The sequence below is a fragment of the Podarcis muralis genome, chromosome 11 (genome assembly GCF_964188315.1).
Source record: "Podarcis muralis chromosome 11, rPodMur119.hap1.1, whole genome shotgun sequence".
Taxonomy (NCBI): Eukaryota; Metazoa; Chordata; class Lepidosauria; order Squamata; family Lacertidae; genus Podarcis; species Podarcis muralis.
The window spans coordinates 57,601,514-57,623,033 of NC_135665.1; the positions used below are offsets into that span (position 1 = coordinate 57,601,514).

Here is a 21,520-nt window from a genome sequence, read left to right on the forward strand (position 1 = left end):
ATTACTATTATTTCTATACCGCCTTTCATCTGAAGATCACAGGGCGGTTTACAATACTGCATATATAAACACAAACTTGCAAACCTTCGAAATAATAATTTTGTACTACACTGAATAATGGTTCAGTGATCGTTTAACAATGGGGAGCGAGGGAGGGGGCTGAAGTTCAGCTCCACAGTCGTCCTAGCCTGACTCCGAAGAACAACAGCTGGAGCGCTGTCACGTGTATAATTTTCAAATGGACCACTCTCCTTTAACGCCCAGATATTTCCTTCATCTGTACAGTTATTCCCCCCCCCATTAAAATGCAATACATTGATATATTGAGTGGGAGGCAGGGAATAAATTATACCATGCCCGCCTCACATAGGCCAGTAACATAAGCGGACACCCTTTACAAACATATTGGGTTGAACGCCAAGTCCCATTGATTTTCAGTGAAAATCACTGCTGAGGACTTATGTCCTATTTTATTTTAATTTTTAAGCTCCACATCTTCAGTGGAGGAAGCTAGACTGGATGAGCTCGCTTGCAGGAACCGGAGAATCCGGAGCCAAAGCGGATTTTCTGCTCAGGGTTGAAGCGGAGCCGACTCTTGGAACCGGCCGAGAGAGATAGAGCTAAAATGACTTCGGCTCGATCGCTTTGTGGATCGCACCGCTGAATTCTCTCACACACACCCCACTCCCACTCCCTATCCTACCCCACCCTTGGACTGCCTTCTTCTCTGCGAGGTTTCCCTTCCTCCTGCGAGGAAGAGTGTGCGGGAGCCGGTGACGTCACCGTGCCCACTGGGTGTTCTCCTCTCGGTCCGCCTGAGAGTTCAGAGGCAGAGAGAGAAAGGGAGAGAGAGAAGCGTTCAGCAGAGCGCAGAGATTCAGCCTTTGCTTCTGGCAAAAGCAGGAGGACTGGGCGGACTTGGGGGTTGGAATCTCTCTTCCAGCGGCGGAGGCTAATAATTGACAAGCGCTTCAGTCCCGTCCGGGGTCCAGAGCGTCGTTTGGCGTCTGAGCGAAGAGGCTACCTTTTTAATTGCGCTAGAGAGAAGCCGCCCGGGAGAGAGCGCGCGAGCGAGCGAATTCCTGCCCGCCTGGATGTAAATGCCTGATGGTTTCCCGACGCTCAACCTCTCTCCTTACCAGGAGGAGGACCCGCAAGATGTACGCGTGAGGAGGAGCAGCAGCAGCCTGATTTAGGAGGTAAAGCGGGTTAGGGTGGCGCGGGGAGGGAGGGGGGCACTTGTGGGTCCGGCAGGGAGCTCCGAACGCGTGTTGTGAGCGCCGGGAGGTTGTAGCTCAGGCAACATTGTCCCTTGCGCGCGCAAACACACACACACACACACACACACACACACACACACACAAGGACCCTAACCGAAACGGGTGAGACAATTTTCCGGGACCTCAATGGAACCTCCATGTTCAGAGGCAGTTGAGTAGAAAATATTGGGGGGGGGGGATCAACCACAGGTAAAGAGGAAAGACCTTCATGCCTTGCTTTTGAACGCTACGTAAAGATCTGAGCCAGGAGAGCTTGGATTCCTAGACTTTGGTTTATCATAAGGATGGTTTGGTTTTGGTTCTTTAATCTATCTGCGCGCCTCCTCAAAAATGGTCGTGTGAGTGTGTGTATCCGTGTTTACGTAAGGGCGCGAGGGAGGGTGGCATGGAATATATAGTAGAGTGGCGCGTAGGAACCGTCTCCAAAGGCCACGATCGTAGGGCATTTATCTCGTAGTCCTTGCCTCTGCCGATTTACTCTTGAGTAAGTCCCTCTCATGAGGGCTTTCTTCTAAGTATGGGTTCGTGAGATCGCCGGCTTCAGAAGATCCCTCCAGATTAAGACGGAGGGTTGCCTTAGAGGTCAGGATCGGGATAAAAAGCAGCTCAGGGGAATACCTAAGAAGGAGAGGTGGGGCCCGTGGCGAGGACGTTTCTCGGGACGGCGGAGACGGTTAAACCGAAAGAGGTGGAAGTCAGGAGAAGCCAAATTTTAGCCCCTTCCTTGTGATGGAGAGAGAGGGGTGCCCGCTCTTTCCGCGGGATCCCGGTTCTTCCTTGTCCAAAGTCTCCTAGCGCGGAGGGCTGTGTAAACCGGTTTCAGCACATCGGAGCAACTCGGCTCCCAAGCCGCGTGCTGGATCCAGAGGGAAAGGTCTGCAAAGCGTCGTGTGTATTTCTTGAGAATTATTCCCAGCAGCAGCCAGGATTGTTGATCCGCTACCAACCGCATCACGTACTTTTCTCATCGCTCCTTTCCTTCGCTTAGTTTCATTCCATTGGGAAACAGAGGGAGTTGAGCGGTCATGCTGGAGTAGGATTGGAATCCGCTTTGAGGGTTTAAGAAGGGAAGGCGAGGGAAATGAGTTAGGGGGAGATGGATGTCTTTGTAGTCCTAGAGGCGGAGGAGTTGGGATCCCACAGACGCTTTCCCTAAGGCGCTGGAGGTGCCTTTGGGGCGCTTAATCCGAAGCGACCCGCCCTTTGGAACCGATTTCAGGTATCGCAGAAGAGCACGTTAACCACGCACCCGCGCCTGAAGTCTAGTTAGATTCTTCTTGGCAGGTTGATGGCCGGCGGCGAGGCTACTCCGGGGTAAGAGAGAGCTCACCCCGGGATAGTTGGCCCACCGCGTGGGGTGAATATGCCCCACCAAACTTCCCACGCCTCCAGGCTGCGATCTTGGACGCGAGCGAGACAATCCCGAGGTAAACACTTTAAGGACTCTACACAGGAGAAGAAAAAAAAGGTGGATTAAAAAACATTCCAAAAAACGTCAAAGAATCGATCCACAAAACTGTTGCGCCGGAGATGTTTCGGGGCATTTGAAACCAACACCCGAAGCAACCGGGGAAAGTTGGATATTGGAAGGCGGTTTCGGTCGAAATAGCTCGGCTGTTGGAGGCGGATCGGGCCCCCAAGACGCAACAGGAGTCCCCTCGGCTCAGACCAAGCACATTTTAGGTTGCAGTCCTATACTCTCTTACTCGTGAGTAAGTGACACTGAATTCAACGGGACTTGAGTAGACGCGGAGAGCATTGTGGCTTGGAAATCGCGCAATAGAAACATTGTACACCCACATGCACAGCTTCGCTGTTCCTGGATAAGACTATTTGATTTCCTTCTTTTTCCCATTTAAAAAAATAATCTGCTTGCCTAGTTTGTCAGGGCTTATTATTTGCAGGCGTGGTCCCTTTTCAATGCAGTGTTTCCTATAATTTGGCAGAAAAACTCACCTCTTCTGAAAAGGCCAAGAAACGGTCCGTGAACCCCAAGGGAGCGTAATAGCTAGTAGAAGGGACATTGCAGTAAGATTTAAAAATAAGTAATTATCAATGAGCCCACGAAGAAATATTAGTGTATTGACAATCTCTGTCCGACGTTCTTAAATTCCTGAGAATTCAGAATCGAAAGCAAGTTAGGTACTGGACTCGTCTAACAAGCCAGATTACAGGAATGTATTCTTCTTTACCTTTCCATTATCTTTGGTCCACTCTCCACTGTAACAAGAGCCGCAGGTTCTTTTAAAAGAATAAAGCGATTGGTTCTCAACGTTCACAGTGCAGTTTGGCAGATTTTCCATTGGCAAATGACCCTTCCTGAAGTTGGATGCGTTGTTGTTGCTGTTCTTGTTCTTGTTTTTAAAAGGCAATTGTAGCGCTGATGGTTTTAATAATAATAATAATTAAATCCAAGGTTGTCAGAAGTATGAGTATGGATATTAGAAACCCACGTTACGCAGGTTTCTAATTTCAATGTTCTTCCAGAGAAACAATTGTGCTTTTCCTTGGCTCTACAGAATCTTTGCAAAATTCCTTTTCTGCCTCTGTATATATTGTAGAGTGAGTCTGGAAAAAAGTTCTTTGTGTTTTAGGAACGTGCACACCCTTTGACTGATACATAGCTTTTAGTACAGACATTATTCTACAGTTTTTATGAATCATGTTCCATTGACGTTGCCTCTCTGGACTCTCAACCGTATAAATTAGACTGACAGCCTTAAAGGGCCTTGCTTACGCGTGTCTATAATCATTTGATTTCTATATGCACTTAGATTTGACCCGCTCAGGTATGTTTAACCCCTTGAACGTGTGAATGGCCGGCCACAGAACGTTCATGTTTCCCATCGCCTTAAATGCAATGCTTCGTCAGTAGAGACGACCAAGTTTCCATTTTATAAATAGCTGAGGAGTTACTGAAGTGTAGAGAAATAGTGACATGCTCGCACCTCCTTTGCACCTGAACGTGTGAACTGTGTCAGTTGCGGATGGCGGGCGGGGGTTGGGTGGCGGGGACTGAATTTGAAGTCCTGTACTACGATATGGAAAATCCTAGCCCCCTGGACTTAGATCTCTGATTGCCCACGCATGCCACCAAGTCATTCCATAATGGTGCCGCGAATAATATGCACGTCTGAATCAATCCGCTCCACAGATTCCAACGACGATGCTCGCCAGAATAGATTCTGAGGCTAAGCTCTCCTGAGATCTGACTCAAAGCCCGCTTCTGAATCGGAGTCCACCGGGGGTGGGGAGAGTATTTCCTCTTGCCGTATCTAGCTTGAAATGGACCAGATACGAGGGAATCGCTTCCTTTTTACCAACTTCAAAACAACAGGAACCGTCCCTTAGGGATCCAGGAGGAACAGCTGATCTGGGCTGCTAAAGCGATCAATTATTGCAGAGAATATATTGTCCCTTAATGTGGCACCTTCAGGGGAAATGCTTCCCTAATAACCTCCGCCTGAGACGGGTACATTTCCAGAGCAATCCTGCTCGTATCTACTCCGGAGTATCTGCACACTGAGTTCAATGTGACTCATTAGGACTGCAGCCTCAGTTGGGGAGCCCAAAAGACGACTTCTTCTCAAAAAAAAATATTTAAAAATCGAGATTTATTTATTTTATTTTTAGCCTCACATTTGGATGATTTCACCCTCCCTTCTCCCTCCGCATCCCCAATGACGCACACATTTCGTGTCCTACTTTATCGAGGTAGCCACGTCAAACCGTTTACGCTACTTTTTCAGTCATCTCCATCGGCCATCCCTCCATCGGTGGAGAGGAGAAGGGCAATCCCCGGAGAATTCAGTAGGCGTTGCAATATATACGTGCTCTTAGCTCAAGCTGAATTAAGGATTAAAAAATAAAATAAAATAGGGGGATGGATATTTTAGCGCCGAATTACCTATTTTACAAGGTCAGGTGAACGATACAATCCTAGGCTTTAGTATATCAGAATGTAGGTGGAGGCGGGGCATATCTTTAAAAATTATTCTCAAATTGTAATTTATAAAATTGAGAAAACCAGGGCATCCTGAAAAGGGTTGTGTGCTGACTTTATTAAATGCAGGAAGTTTTCCTTTTGCGTGTGGGGAGGCTTCCTTAATACAACTCCCTGTCTGAAGTCTGGAATGGTACCCCCTAGAATCCTACCGCCTTATTCTTGCAAAAAGCAAAAGCAGCCATGTTCTTTATTTGTTTGTTTATTGCATTTCTATCCCACCCTGTTCTCCAAGGTACTCAAGGTGGCGGACCTGGCGCTCTCCATCCTCAATTAACCCCCACAACAACCCTGCGAGGTAGGGTAGGCTGAGAGGCAATGACTGGCCTAAGGTCACCCAGTGAGGGGAAAAATACAGAATCCACATTTGGGTGATAGCTTTATTAGGCCAGACAAAATAGCATGTTGCCATTCAAGTTCTCCAGAACTTGAGTTCTACCAGGCCAGAGATGATAAACAAAGCAAGGTTGTGGATGATTGGCTGGTGGTGAAGCCATGCAGTCTGTATCAGAGACATGGGAGGTTGTTGTAGGTATTCAAAGGAGGCGAGGCTCTTTGGGTGCTAGGCAGATTTTTATTCCCCTGTTTTTTGTAAATATAAAATCCAGCTCTTACCCAGGAAGCTGTCTTGTTCCAAGTCAGGCCACTGATTCATCTCAATACTGTCAACAGTGACAGGCAGTGGGTTTCTAGGGTTTTAAAAAAGGTAAAGGACCCCTGACAGTGAAGTCCATGCGCGAACGACTCTGGGGTTGCAGCGCTCATCTCGCTTTACTGGCCGAGAGAGAGCCGATGTTTGTCTGCAGACAGCTTCCGGGTCATGTGGCCAGCATAACTAAGCTGCTTCTGGCAAAACCAGAGCAGCACATGGAAATGCCATTTACCTTCCCGCTGGAGTGGTACCTATTTATCTACTTGCACTTTGACGTGCTTTCAAACTGTTAGGTTGGCAGGAGCTGGGATCAAGCAATGGGAGATCACCCCTTCGCTGGGATTCAAACCTCTGACCTTCCGATCGGCAAGCCCTAGGCTCAGTGGTTTAGACCACAGTGCCACCTGCGCCGAGTGTTTTAGGAGAGGGATATTCCTTCCCTACCAGGAGAGGCCTGGAATTGAACCTGGAATTGTCTACTTGAGAAGCAAGAGCCGTACCACTGAGTTACAGTCTGCCTCCATCCTTTGGCAAAACACACAGGTTCTTTGTTGTGTGAAGAACAGGAATAAAGACAAACCAGACAGTTTTTAACACACCCCCCCCAAAAAAACCCACCTAGATTGTTTTAAACTCTCAAGTTCAGTTCCCAGTATTTCTCATTGGAATCGATCATCTTTCCCCAGATGCCTTCCAGATTTATTTATTTTTTGCTACAATTCCCACCACCCTTAACTATTGGCCATACTGGCAGGAGCTGAAGGGAATTGTAGTCCAGAAAAATCCAGAGAGTTTCTGATCGGAGAACACTAAGGCGATCTCCTGAGCAGCAAAAAGGTGGCAATATGTGGGGGTTCTAGAATGGACTGCAGTTAAGGAATGCCAATTTTTCATGCCTCCCTATCCCAAAAGCTCTCTTGAAATAGAGAATTTGCACTGCAGATAAAAGGGCCGAGTTCAAACTTTTCTCCCTGATCTGCTAGCTTTCTACTTGCAGGGAGTGTGTTATTTTTTTAAAAAAATGTGGGGAGTGGCATACTAATCGATACGTTGCACCTGCATTGTGAAATGGAATTTTATCAAGCTTGGCATTTTATAAGCTTATTGCACTGCACATGGAGACCTAGAGTTCAGTAGCAGGGCTAGGAAAGACTTCAATCTAAGCCTATAGTCCAACCTTCACAAACCTGATGCTCTGTTGGTCCTTTGGACCACCACCAATAACAACCAACATTGCCATGGGCTGATGGGAGTTGTAGTCCAAAACATTGGCAGAGCATCATGTCAGCAAAGTCTGCTATAAGGTTCTATAGGGTAGGTGGGGAAATGTTCTAGCACCATGTAAGGCAGGTGTGAAGAATCTTTGGCCCTCTGGTCCTGTTCCTCAACATCTGCTGCCTGAAGAGGCTCCCTCAGCCTGCCTAATGCCAGGGCCGGTCACAAATGTTTCAGCCTGAAACAAAGCTCAGTGGTGCCACCCCTGCTAAGGCCAACACTATTAAAAGAGTTGTTTACCGCAATCAGACACCAGTTTCTTAAATTTATCTATTTCACACACACACTTCTCCATGGTACTGCCTGAACCAGGTTGGTTCTCCCTACTGCACAGTTAAGGGATAGAAACTTGCTGAGAAAAGCAAACAGCTGGTAGGCATTGTTGAGATCCTGAATTCAGGCAGCTGTAGTTGAGATTCCTGCATTGCAGGGGGTTGGACTAGATGACCACTGAGGTCCCTTCCAACTCTACAATCATATGATTCTAAATGCTGGGATGTGCACGTGGTTGTTGCGGCTGTTGTTTTTTCTTGTGGTTGTTGTTAAGCTGCGATTGGGACATAAAGGTAAAGGTACCCCTGCCCGTACGGGCCAGTCTTGACAGACTCTAGGGTTGTGCGCCCATCTCACTTAAGAGGCCAGGGGCCAGCGCTGTACGGAGACACTTCCGGGGGTCACGTGGCCAGCGTGACATCGCTGCTCTGGTGAGCCAGCGCAGCACACGGAAACGGCGTTTACCTTCCCGCTAGTAAGCGGTCCCTATTTATCTACTTGCACCCGGGGGTGCTTTCGAACTGCTAGGTTGGCAGGTGCTGGGACCGAACAACGGGAGCGCACCCCGCCACGGGGATTCGAACCGCCGACCTTTCGATCGGCAAGCCCTAGGCGCTGAGGCTTTAACCCACAGCGCCACCCGCGTCCCCCCCCATGATTGGGACATACTTCAGAATAAAAGCATGCTTAGGACAGTGCTGTCACTAGGTTACTGTAAAAAGAAGGAAAATTGTTTCACAGTTGAGCTGCGAGAATATATATATATATATATATATATATATATATATATATATATATGCACACATACACAAACACAAACACGGAGAATATATGTATATAATGAGAGGGAGGGACATTTGGGAAAATGATCACCATTCTGTGATCATTTTTTTACCCATCAGTTTTATTCGATATGCTATTAGTATTCTTATGGCTGCTATTGCAGTGTTGTGTTTTTTATGTTTTAAACTCCTTTGTTTTGTTTTCTATGAATGTGTGGTTTATAAATATTTAAGTGAGTGACAATAAATAAATAAATAAATAAATAAATAAATAAATAAATAAATAAATAAATAAATAAATCCATCCATCCATCCATCCATCCATCCATCCATCCATTCATTCATCCATCCCCAAAGAAGAATTTCTGTGTTCATTCAGAATGAAGCAGTTGCCACATTCTGGGTCCAGGTCCTTTTGAACAGGCAGCATCAGCACAGGCAGAAATCTGAACTGTTTCCTAGAAGGAAAGGCCTCTCACTTGAGATCTGGAGACAGGGGAGTTCCGCAATTGTTCTCTGGGAAGTGGGACCCACAACTAAATGTTGCAGTTTGGGGCAGTGCCGCCGGAGTTAGGGTGTTGCGGGAGATTCCTCGCAGGGCGATGAGCAAAGGGGGAGCAAAACAACAACATGAGTACCTACTGAAAAGATCCATTTTAAAAGCAGCTGTACCAAAAGGAATTCTTGTGAAAATAATTTTTCTCTTTTTTGGCGGGTTGTCAATTTTTGTCCTTGCTCAGGGTGCCACATTACCAAAGTCCACCCCTGATGTGAGCTCCTGTGCAGGATTGCAGCCAAATGAAACCACCTTCTTTCGGGATAGGTAAAGGGACCCCTGGCCATTAGGTCCAGTCGTGGCCGACTCTGGGGTTGCAGCACTCATCTCGCTTTACTGGCCGAGGGAGCCAGTGTACAGCTTCTGGGTCATGTGGCCAGCATGACTAAGCCGCTTCTGGCGAACCAGAGCAGAGCACGGAAACGCCGTTTACCTTCCTGCCAGAGCGGTACCTATTTATCTACTTGCACTTTGATGTGCTTTTGAATTGCGAGGTTGGCAGGAGCTGGGACTGAGCAATGGGAGCTCACCCCATCGCGGGGATTTGAACTGCCAACCTTCTGATCGGCAAGTCCTAGGCTCTGTGGTTTAACCCACAGCGCCACCTGCGTCCCTATTCTTTCAGGATACTCCATTGCATTCTCCCTCTGCCATATGTTCTTGTTGTTTCCCACTTCTGCATTTAGCCAGCCTTCCATGGGCGCTGAGCATGCTCAGTCATCAACAGGCTGTTTGGGGTTGAGTTGCTCTACGTGGATTTTATCTGCTAAAGCATGCTAACCTCTCCTCTTTGTGTGTGTGTGTGTGTGTGTGTGTGTGTGTGTGTGTGTGTGCATAGCAGAAGCACCTGGCCTGGTGTGGTGAAGCCAGCAAGATAGTCAGGAGGTCAGGGCTCTGCAGGCACTCCAGCGGATGTTGCTGCTTTGGCTGCATCTACATTGAGATGCGAGTGGCGCTGTGGTCTAAACCACTGAGCCCAGAGCTTGCTGATCAGAAGGTCGGCAGTTCGAATCCCCGCGACAGGGGTGAGCTCCCGTTGCTCGGTCCCTGCTCCTGCCAACCTAGCAGTTCAAAAGCATGTCAAAGTGCAAGTAGATAAATAGGTACCACTCCGGCAGGAAGGTAAACGGCATTTCCATGCGCTGCTCTGGTTTCGCCAGAAGTGGCTTAGTCATGCTGGCCACATGACCCAGAAGCTGTCTGCGGACAAACGCTGGCTCCCTTTGGCCTATAGAGCGAAATGAGCGCCGCAACCCCAGAGTCATCCGCGACTGGACCTAATGGTCAGGGGTACCTTTACCTTTACATTAAGAGAACTGAGCTTGCTTCTTATATGGCTGGTTCACACGTGCAAGCTACCACTTGATACTACAGCCAGTGAGTTGTTAGCATGTGCCTGTACGTATGAGCTGTGTTTCAATTTAACATTTGTGTGGGTTTAGCAGTCCCTGTGGTTGGGCAGAGCCACTCACCTGGCACTGGTGTTGCTGCTGGTTACCTGGACGAAGCAGGGGCAGGGAGGTGGCGAGCTCAAGGCTGCGCCAGTGCATCAGTGGAGCCAGTCCAGGACTCCCACTAGGGAGTCACAGCCTTGCCACCCCCTTTCTTCACCCCAGCCTCATCCAGATGAGCTGGTCTTGGGAGGGAAGCCCCATAACTCCACCCCCAACACCATCACTACTGATTTGGTCCATTAGCCTGTTCACACTCCTCCATCTTTTCCGCTTGGTTTTTTTCATCACTTGACAACTTAACGGTTGGCAACCTGCAGCTGAACATGTGAATTGACTCATTTTGTGTCTGCTGTGGATATATGGACAGTTATCTGTGGAGATTGGTAATGAAACATTCTCTCTCTCTCTCTCTCTCTCTCTCTCTCTCTCTCTCTCACACACACACACACACACACACACACTCAAGTCATTGGTACTTGACATTCAAGCAATGCACATGCACCGTATTTTTCGCTCCATAAGACGCATCTAGTATTTAGAGGAGGAACACAAGAAAAAAAAATATTCTGAACAAAACAGTGGATGTATGATTTTTGTGGTTCATGCTGTGGCCACAGACATAATATGTGATTTGACGGTGAGTTTGGGGTAGCCCAATGCAAAAATCCTGAGAATCCATGTGGATCCGTGCTTTGTAACCACGTTTTTGCGCCATTGCGGTCCCACGAAACAGTGGGTGCGTGATTTTTTTGGTGCAAGCTATAGCCATGGACATGCTATGTGATCTGATGGTGAATTTGGGGTGACCCAATGCAAAAATCCTGAGGATCCATGTGCTTTTACCTCCCCCCTCCCAGGCAGCCTCCTTTATCTCTAGAGTCCCTTATCTCCCTCCCGATCGCTTGCCGATCAGCTGCTCAGTGGCTTTGTTTCAACACCCCCTTCCCTCTTTCTAAAAATAAAGGCACAATCTGCTTTTTGCCCCTGGACAATTTGGTTCCAGGGACCATGCATTCACTCCATAAGACGCACAGACATTTCCCCTTACTTTTTAGGAGGAAAAAAGTGCGTCTTATGGAGCAAAAAATACGGTATGTGTGTAAAGGCCTTAGTGAACTGGTTGGCATCAAAACCTATTCTTAGGAATACTCTGTGTGAGAGCCAGTTTGGCAGACCTGGCGTCATTTTGCTGCATGGTGCAAGGGAAAACGTGAAAGGGTTATGGTGACTCGGGGACAGAGAAGCTGCTTCTCATGCAGAAGGTCTTAGGTTCAGCCCCCAGGCTCTCTAGGAATGTCCCCTCTCTGAAACCCTGGAGAGCTACTGCCAGTCAGTGTAGATGGCTTTGAGCTTGTTGGAGCAATGGTCTGACTTGTATAAGGCAGTTGTCCTGGTTCCACTCAAAACACAGAGGCAGAGGCACGACTTGAAGGAGGAGGACTTCAAAGGGCCGGGGTTGCCGTGGCAGCTGTCACTCCCACAATTTCCATGGCAACAAGGAGTCACCGCTGGGGAGCAAGTCCAGGCTCCCCTCTTGGAAAGGGTTGGGCGGTAGCAGGGATCGTTCAGCGGGCCTTTGCAACCGGAGCACCAGCCATGGTGGCCCTCAAGGCTGGAGACAAGTTGCCCAGTGTGGAGGTCTACGAGGGTGACCCTGGCAACAAGGTGAATGTGGTGAGCCTCTTCACAGGCAAGACGGAGATCTTGTTTGGAGTGCCTGGTGCGTCCACTCCAGGTTGTTCAAAAACCCACCTCCCAGGCTATGTGGAGAAGGCAGGACAGCTGAAGGGCAAAGGAGTGGAGGTCATCGCCTGCTTGTCTGTCAACAACGTCTTCATCATGAGCGAGTGGGGAAAGGCTCACAAAGCCAAGGGAAAGGTCTGGATGTTTTGTTGTTGTTGTTGTTTCCAAAAAAAATATTGGTTTCCACAATATTATAAACAAACAAACACACAAGACAAACAAACAGAAATCATAGCCTTATTGAAAATTACACTTATTAACTTTGTTAAGTGACTTCCTCGCTTCCCCTTGGTTGAATTTCATTGCATGTCCTTTTAATGGTTTTCCAAATCCCAATTCTTATGAAATTTAACTTAAACATTAACATCCTTAAATCTTCACCTTTATGGAATTAAACATATTAATTCATCACTTAACATAAATAAAATCCTAAGCCAATTAAGTATCTGCAAGCTATTTTCAATTAATTTAACTTAACAAATTTAACTAGATAATCATTAAATTTATTCCACTCTTCCTGATAATCCTTCTCCTTCTGGTTGCGGACTCTTCTGGTTAGGTCGGCCAGCTCTGAAAAATCCATCATCTTCATCTGCCATTCTTCTATTGTTGGTAATTCTTGGGTTTTCCACTTTTTAGCTAACAAAATACGAGCAGCAGTTGTAGCATACAAAAATAATTTTGCATCTTTCTTGGGCAATTCCAAACCTGGTATTCCAAGAAGGGAAAGGTCCGGATGTTGGCTGATCCCACAGGAGCATATGGGAAGGCTACAAACCTGTTGCTGGACAAAGAGCCACTACGGGAACTTTTTGGGACCCAACGATCCAAACGGTTCTCTTTGGTAGTCCAAGATGGTGTGGTGAAGGCCCTCAACATAGAAGAAGATGGCACAGGCCTCACCTGCAGTTTGGCCAACAACATCCTATCTCAGCTCTGAGACCTGGGACACCGTGGCTGTTAACCCATCTCCTAAACCCTGACAGCAAGAGACGCACAAAACCACCCACCCTCACCTGATTCTTACTAGGGATGGTGGGCTGATTTATTTCCCCCTCACAGCTTCTAGGATTTGGCCTTTACAAGGGCAGGGATATGTATGTAGCTGCTTTGAATCCCCTCACTGTCTTGACTCCATTATCTTGGACATCATTGCCTGAAATAAAAATTATACTGGGGGGGATGGGGACCCACAGAGGCAGAAGGTGTTGCTTGTAAGAAAGAGATCTTTATTCAGGCAAGTCACGATATAGGCTCAGCAGAGAGGGCACAGGGCTTAGGTGTCACAATTCAGGAGTTTAGGAGCAGAGCGATAAGTTCAGAACCGGACAGAAGCAATGAAGATGTCCCAACAAGTTCACCCAGCCCTCCTGCCTAGCTTCGAAAGATGAAGTATGGCATGCTCAGGTGTGAGACTCTCTTGACATTGTGGGAATGTCAAGCTTACAAGCACACACTTTATTGGGGCAGGTGGTTCTGCTCCCATCTGTGAAAGCAGAGTCTGGTTCTAGCCAACAAGGTTGCATCCTTCTGTTCAGACTCCAGTTCAGTCATTGCTGCTTCCTGTTCAGCCCTTCCCAGCCAGCATTGAGGCTCTCCACTCCACAGGAGGGTTGGAGGGGAGAGCCAGAATCCCTGCTCCCCACTCCAAAGCAACTGAAGCTGGGATAGAAAAGGGAGATCTTAGAGAGCAAGTGCCGGTCAAATCAGACAATGTTGAGTTAGAGAGACCAATGGCCTGACTCACAATAATGCAACTTTGTGTGTGCTTGTCAGGAATGTCCCGACAATAAGGGACTGGCGTAACAAGCTACAAGAATTTGCTGAAATGGCACAGTTGACAAATAGCCTGAGAGGCAATTCAAAACAATAATTTATGGGAAAGTGGGGTAGATATAAGATATATGTTCAAAAATACAGTAAAGGTTCGCTATCTATGCTAGCATTCAAGTGATGTTGGAGAGAGACTGAGTTGAGAAATTAAGACCAAGGGTGCATATTGATATAGGAATGTATTAGATAAAATGTAAATAAATATACAATAAGAGTACATTCATTTGTAAAAAAGGAATATACAACGGGATAGTCAGGAAGTCTAAAGTGTTGGTACATATGTGATTTTGGAATAGTTTTTTGTCCTTTCTTTCTTTCTTTCTTTCTTTCTTTCTTTCTTTCTTTTAGTATATAAACTTTGTATACATGTTGAAAATTATAGTATAATAAGCCTTGTGATGTAATATGAGAATGTTTACCGAGGTAGCATAAGAACTTTAATAAATAAATAAAATTCAAAAAAAAAAGGAATGCTGATTGGTGGTCCATACCATATCTGCCCCCTCCAAAAAATAACCTTAATCTGGTCTCCAGTAGTAGTAGCCAATTTTATGCACAGCCATTGAAAATTTGGCTCACAAGTCCATTTTCTAAGCAGGGGAAGTGGTGAGTTTCCATTTGTATATCATTCACTTTTTTTAATCATATCACCATCTCATGAGCTTTCTTTGCCCACGGACCAGGGTTCTGCTACTCTGCAAATTGTATGGAAGTGGGAGCTGGACCATAAAGAAGGCTCATCACCGAAGAATTGTTGCTTTTGAATTATGGTGCTGGAGGAGACTCTTGAGAGTCCCATGGACTGCAAGAAGATCAAACCTGTCCATTCTTAAGGAAATCAGCCCTGAGTGCTCACTGGAAGGACAGATCCTGAAACTGAGGCTCCAATACTTTGGCCACCTCATGAGAAGAGAAGACTCCCTGGAAAAGACCCTAATGTTGGGAAAGATGGAGGGCACAAGGAGAAGGGGATGACAGAGGACAAGATGGCTGGACAGTGTTCTTGAAGCTACCAGCATGAGTTTGACCAAACTGCAGGAGGCAGTGGAAGACAGGAGTGCCTGGCATGCTCTGGTCCATGCGGTCACGAAGAGTCGGACACGACTAAACAACAACATTAATTTAGGGATCACCAACATGGTGCTGGTGGTCGCAGAGGTACCCCTGAGGCCTCTGAGACCCCCACTTACTGGTCAGTGAAAGTAGTTACCATTTTCTCTCTTGAAAAATACATAGAACTGAAAGAGGAAGTTGGACGCCTGAAACACTTTCCCACGTCCTCTTTTGGTTCTACATGGTTTTCGAGGTTCGGATTAGCTCTGCTAGATTTGACGTTTACTCAGGTCCTCTCCGTGTCTGATCTGGAGAGGGAGAGGGGGGAAAGGACGGCGAGTCCAGAATCAAAGAGTGAAAGTCATTCCGCATGCAGCAATCTGAATGAAAACAGCAATATCTCCAAGAATATGCATCAATTTCCAAAACTACCTGGTTAAATTTAAAGAAAGGGGGGGGGGTGTCCCAACTGAACATGTATTTCTACAAGAGGGATGTGTTGTGTAGTTTCCTGATGTTGGGTTTGTGCTTTGGTTTGGCTGCACAGCAGACATTAATGCATCCGATGCCCCTTTCTCCATGCCAGGAAGAGATGCAGCTGCTGGATTTCTGCCAAGAAAAATAGTATCTAAGGAGAAAGACAGGCATGGAGTGGTAGAGTGATAAGTGCTGTACCAATATGATCCAGGAAGCCATGAGATATGTATGTCCCCCATCAGTGCCTTGACTTCATTTGATGGTAGTACAGTGGTACCTTGGTTCTCAAGCTCCTTGGTACTCAAACAACTTGGAACCCAAACACTGTAAACCCGGAAGTAAGTGTTCCAGTCTGCGAACTCTTTTCGGAAGCTGAACGTGCTCCGTTTGAATGTTATGCTTCCTTTTTGAGTGCCACACTTCTGTTTTGAGTGTTACGCTGGGGCCTGTTTTTGCTATTTATTTTGCCTTTTTGTTTTTGCAGCTCTTTTTTTGTTTGTTTTTGTGGCTGTATGGAACCCAGTTCAGCTACTGATTGATTGATTCTGCGACTGCAGTACATTGTTTATTGCTTTCATTTTATGGCTCAATGGTCTGGTTAGATAGTGAAATTCATGTTAAATGGCTCTTTTAGGGGTTGTTTTTAAAAGTCTGGAATGGATTAATCCATTTTGCATTACTTTCTATGGGAAAGCACGCCTTGGTTCTGGAATGCTTTGGTTTTGGAACGGACTTCCGGAACGGATTAAGTTTGAGAACCAAGGTACCACTGTAATAGTTTTTAAGACTAGCCTTTCCTAGTGCTCAAGGAGTCCCACCAAACAATTTGAGTTGGGGGAGGGGAGAAAAACCAACAATTTCATTTACAAATAAGTATAAATGACAGTGAGACTTCCATATGGGCACATACACTTCCTTCTCCTTTAAGATCATCAAATAGATCCCAGATTACTAGATGGAACTGGGCATTTCTGGCTGTAGAAGAGAGAGTCCACACAATTTGCCTAATGGTAGGGTTGCCCTTTATCGCTCAGTAATCTCCCAGACCTTCAATGTCCATTGCTTTGTACCTTCGGGAGGGGTAGGCAATACGAGTTGAGATAAGTGAAAATTAATGGAACCCAGAGAAAGAGCCTTTAAAGCATCTTCTGGTACTGACTCACTGCACTCAGAAGAGCATGTCCTGAGGTCACTGTTTCCACCCACAATCCCTCTCGTGATGTAAGACCTTTGGTAGTTAATGCATAGCTAGGTTATTGAATGGTTGCTGATGTCAGTATTTTGTATTGCTGCTGTTATCTAGCATTTTATGCAGACCAAACCTACGTATCTGTGTATACGCAGATGTGAGCTGCCCTGTGTTCTATACTGGGCTTCTTTCTACTGAGTAAAAGTGCCTAAGATTTTAGCCTTGGGCTGCAACCCAGCTTCCTGGTAGTAAGCCCTGCTGAATTGGCAGGACTTACGTATTTCTGAGTAAAAATGTGTAGAATTGTGCTCTTGACACATTTACAGTGTTATAGGGTGGTGTTCCTATTTTAAAAATACACACTTTTTAAACACACTTTGTCTGTCTGTCTGTGTGTGTGTGTGTGTGTGTGTGTGTGTTTATTTTTGTAGTGTAACTTGCTTAGAACACAAGAAGGCAGGATGTGAAGAGAAGGAGTTAGAAATAAAAACTGTCAGCTGTGCAACCAGGCAATTTCAGCACCCAAACGCCTGTAAAAGCACATCATTATTTTTATTGCAATTTATTACTTGTATTCTACTTTTCTCGTCCAGAACACCCAAAGGGCCTTGCAAAAGGATTTAAAAATGGACAGTAAAAATGCACAATTTTTGATTGAGCTACAGCAATTTGGAGAAGGCTGTAGCTTTGTGGCAGAGTGGGTTCAAAAGCTCCCAGGACCAATCCCTGGCATATCCAGGGAGGGTTGCAAACTTGTAGCGTTCTGCATGTTGTTGGACTCCAACTCCCACAATCCCCAGCCAGCATGGCCCAGTGGTCAAAGAGGCTAGGAGATGAAGGCCAACAGCATCCACAGGTTCCCCATCCCTGCCCCAAAGCCGGTGTTAGTCAGTGTGAAATAATGAGCTAAATAGATGAGTGACACGACTCAGTACAAATTAGCTTCCTATATTTTTAAGCAAGGCGGCAAATTAAAAACATAAAATAGCAGCACTCAAATGTCACATCAATTAAAATGGACCATTTTTTAAAAAAGCTATTCAATGGTTAGATACATAGAGCCTCTTGAATTAAAGAGTTTTTTTTTCAAATGCATGGGGGGGGGAAGAGGTCGGAAGATCTTCACTGGAAAGTCACCCTACATTTTGCTTCTAAAGCTCCACTTTGAGGAGCTGATTCCAAAATCTTAGAACTACAGCAGAAATGTCTCTGCTCCACCCAGTATGGCAGGTGGTAGACTTTGCTATCCGTATAGAAAGTGCTTGAGAATTCTTGTTTTATTTTCAGCCAAAAAATAAACTTGTCCCTTCCTTTATTTATTTATTTATTTATTTATTTATTTATTTATTTATTTATTTCAAGAAAAGATGTGTAGCAAAAGAGTTGTGCAAACATCAGAATTCTACCCACTTTATCAATGCATGTTTATGTGTGCTGACTATGCTGCTACAGCCAACATTTTATTTATCTGTGATATTCTTAGGCTGTCCTTGAATGTGTATTTCTGGGGCAGCATGGACAGCCAAAAATCTAATCAACCAAGTCAATGTATGAAATATCTATGAAACTTAGGCAATGTGACATAAACATAGAATGAATGAATAAATTATAAGAGAAGGAAAAAATTCTTAAGCTTCAACTTCTGAAAGCATAGCAAAGAAAAAGGTCTTGCTGGGGAGCCTCCAGATGTCGCTTTTGTTGTGCATTTGTGATTATTTGCGCTCATGGTGGTTATATGCAATCCCATTTTCAGCACTGCAGAAGACACCCTCAGCTGATATAACTGCATGAGAAAGGTAGATAGAGATGAACCTTCAGGCTTCCTAGACTGCCCTTCCTGTGCTGACCTATTGATCTTTCTTCAGGGTTAGACTGATACTCTCAGGGTTGCTGGCCTCATTTCCTACTTCCTCCTTCATCCTTACCTCAGGAAATGTGATCTCCTTGTGTGTTTCTCCTATGCACGTGAAAGAGCAAATATAACTCTAAGGCCTTGCCTACCATATTTACTTCCTGCAATAAATGTAGATTTCTTGCTTTCCTCAACTCAGAGCCTCAGTGCGAATATATCCATGCTTCTCCAACAGGGATCCAGTGTTCTTTCTCTTCAGTTTCTCTGTGCATGTTAACTCCAAACACCCAACACATCCTGCCTCCTCTTCAGTCAGTGACTGTCTTGTAACTTCCTTTTGAAATCCTGTAACTTTTTAAGTGGCAACTTTTCTAGTTGGTTTGCTTTTCTACTGCTTTTCTGTCCTTCCAGAGGGCAGTAACAATGGGGAAGTATCACAGAGCATCGACTAGGCAGAATGACCTGTGGGTGGTCCGGTCTACATCTACCACTAATGCACCATTATTGTGTCAATTACATGTCCCAGAACTCACACACACAACAATCTGGAGAGATGTCTCTGGCAGAGTGGTGGGGAAGGAATCACACAGGTATCATACAGGAGTGTGTTTTAGAATGGTGTAGAGCATGGGTAGGCAAACTAAGGCCCGGGGGCCAGATCCGGCCCACAGACGGTCCGGGAATCAGCATGTTTTTACATGAGTAGAATGTGTCCTTTTATTTAAAATGCATCTCTGGGTTATTTGTGGGGCATAGGAATTCGTTCATTATTTTTCCCCAAAAAATATAGTCCGGCCCCCCACAAGGTCTGAGGGACAGTGGACTGGCCCCCTGCTGAAAAAGTTTGCTGACCCCTGGTGTAGAGGCTAGATGGATGTAAATGTTACCCTTGGTACAGTACACTGGTTTCTAAGCACACCTTTCCCAATGGGCATTGTCAGAGTTCAAGGATATGTTTCAAGCTGGCAAAAATGCTCAAGGATGGTTCAAAGCAGGGTGGGTGAGAAGTGCAGTCTGGGGAGAGGCCTGCGGAGCAGCTAAAAAGTCTGAGGTGTGTGTTGTGCACACATTTGGCCTATGGGCCTGAGGTTACCCATCCCTGGCATAGAAGAAAAAACTGGGCCTGTTCTGACCATAACATACAAATGTCTTCCCTTCTCTGAGAGCCAGTGTGGTGTAGTGGTTAAGAGCGGTAGACTCGTAATCTGGTGAACCAGGTTCGCTTCCCCGCTCCTCCACATGCAGCTGCTGGGTGACCTTGGGCTAGTCACACTTCTCTGAAGTCTCTCAGCCTCACTCACCTCACAGAGTGTTTGTTGTGGGGGAGGAAGGGAAAGGAGAATGTTAGCAGCTTTGAGACTCCTTTGGGTAGTGATAAAGCGGGATATCAAATCCAAACTCTTCTTCTTCTTCTGGGACTGTGGGGAAGGCATCAGTGATAGATGGCAGGCTTGGAATGCTGTGCTGGTATTTTTTAAAGGCCTTCTGAGGGCACAAAGCACATCCTATAATTTTGCTCCTTGCTCCTTACAACACCCCTGTGAGGCAGGCTTGTGTTATTAGTCCCATATTGCAGATTGAGACTGAGAGTTTGCACTTTCCTGAGGCTACAAAGTGCATTTGTGGCAGATGTGAGATTTGAGCCAAGGCCTTGCTGATTGATAACTCTGTTGTTTAGCCACAACCCTACCCTAACTCTGCGGCAGCCTCAATAGCTTTTATTTTATTTTTACTTGTAAGGAGAAATTGGTTTCCAGACTTGTTTCTTTGTTCTAGAGCTCAGGCTGTTCAGAAAGCAGATTAATATCTAACGCTAGATCTCCCTGCGATTTTCAGTAGGTCAGTGAGAGTTTCTGAATCCTAATTGTTTAACTGTAGCAAAAATATGAAAACCCCTTTTCTAAATTAGATTTGCTAAAAGGAAGAAAGCTTGGGGAGTGGGTTGTTTCTGGTGAAAGGACCGTGTGCTCAGTTTAGCTACTGAAAACATGTTCCCGGACTGAGCAGTTTCCCAATAGGTACTTAGTCCCTTAATTCTGTAGCTATTAATCCACTTTCTGGAAAGCAACATGGTTTGTGAGGTGACAACGGAGAAGTCTCAAGCTGGCTGTGGCATCGTGAGATGGTAGGAAGCATCTGTCTGTTTGTCCGATAGATAACATACTGCTAGTTCTGGTAGCTGACATCAGGAACAAGGAGGGAAGTCGCAAGGAATGGGATTTATGAGCTCATCCCTAAAGACATAGTGCGCTAAGCCTGGAGTCAAACATTGGCCTAGTTCTCACTGCAGTGGTAATTCTGGGTTGTACCACTTCACACTGCAGGTGCCAGAATACACCTCTGTACAAAGCAATTCTCTGAGCTAGCTAGAATTCTTCTCCCAGTTTTTTTTGGGGGGGGGGAGGGGAACTGGAGAGATATGGTGGAGCATTCAATCTGTGAGTTTTGACTTGTAGCCTGAAGTGGTACAGCCCTGATACAAGTTCATCACCTTGGAGCGAACTGCCGAGCATTGGTGGTCATTATGATCAACTACCCACCCAATGCAAATTACTTATTATAACTTATTAATTGCAGCAATTCTACAATTTTGTTTCAGGTTAAATTTGGTACAGGGTAGTGTGTGTGTGTGTGTGTGTGTGTGTGTGTGTGTGTGTGTGTGTTCCTTTTCCAAAGTTATTTTCTAGTCCTTACGTTTTTGCAAAAAAGCTGAAAAGGTTATGGGTAATGGCAAAATGCTTTTTTCACACCGAAAGAACATTTAACAGGCAAAAGCAGTTGCTAAGAGGCCATCTTGAAGATTTTGTTTTCATGCACCATATTATTACAGGAATGTACCACCTTCAGAAGAACCTCAGAAAAGAACGAGGGGAGTCCCTTGTTTGTCAGAGGGGCAGCTGGGTAGATTTTCCAGTGCTAGGGGCAAGGGGCAGGCTTCCAGGCCCTGCATAATTATTTGCCTGCACCTGGGATTAACAGAAGGAAGGTGGGATTCTCTGCAGTTTGGGTGGGACTTGCACCCTTGGAAACATGCAATACATTTGTTGGTCTTCAATGTGCCTTAAGGCTCTGTGTTGTTTGGTTTCAGCAAGCTAGCA

The 21,520-nt window shown here is 45.8% G+C and overlaps 2 protein-coding genes across 3 annotated transcripts in view; both read left to right on the plus strand.

Moving 5' to 3' along the window:
* HDHD2 (haloacid dehalogenase like hydrolase domain containing 2) overlaps positions 1 to 21,520 on the plus strand; it is a 426,244-nt gene that overhangs the window by 324,435 nt on the left and 80,289 nt on the right. The gene's annotated exons all lie outside the window — the stretch shown is intronic.
* On the plus strand, positions 11,781 to 13,031 carry LOC144329158 (peroxiredoxin-5, mitochondrial-like). The gene is made up of 2 exons (XM_077935879.1): positions 11,781 to 12,153; positions 12,749 to 13,031. The coding sequence occupies exons 1-2, from the start codon at positions 11,872 to 11,874 to the stop codon at positions 12,956 to 12,958; spliced, it is 492 nt and encodes a 163-aa protein (XP_077792005.1). The 5' UTR covers positions 11,781 to 11,871; the 3' UTR covers positions 12,959 to 13,031.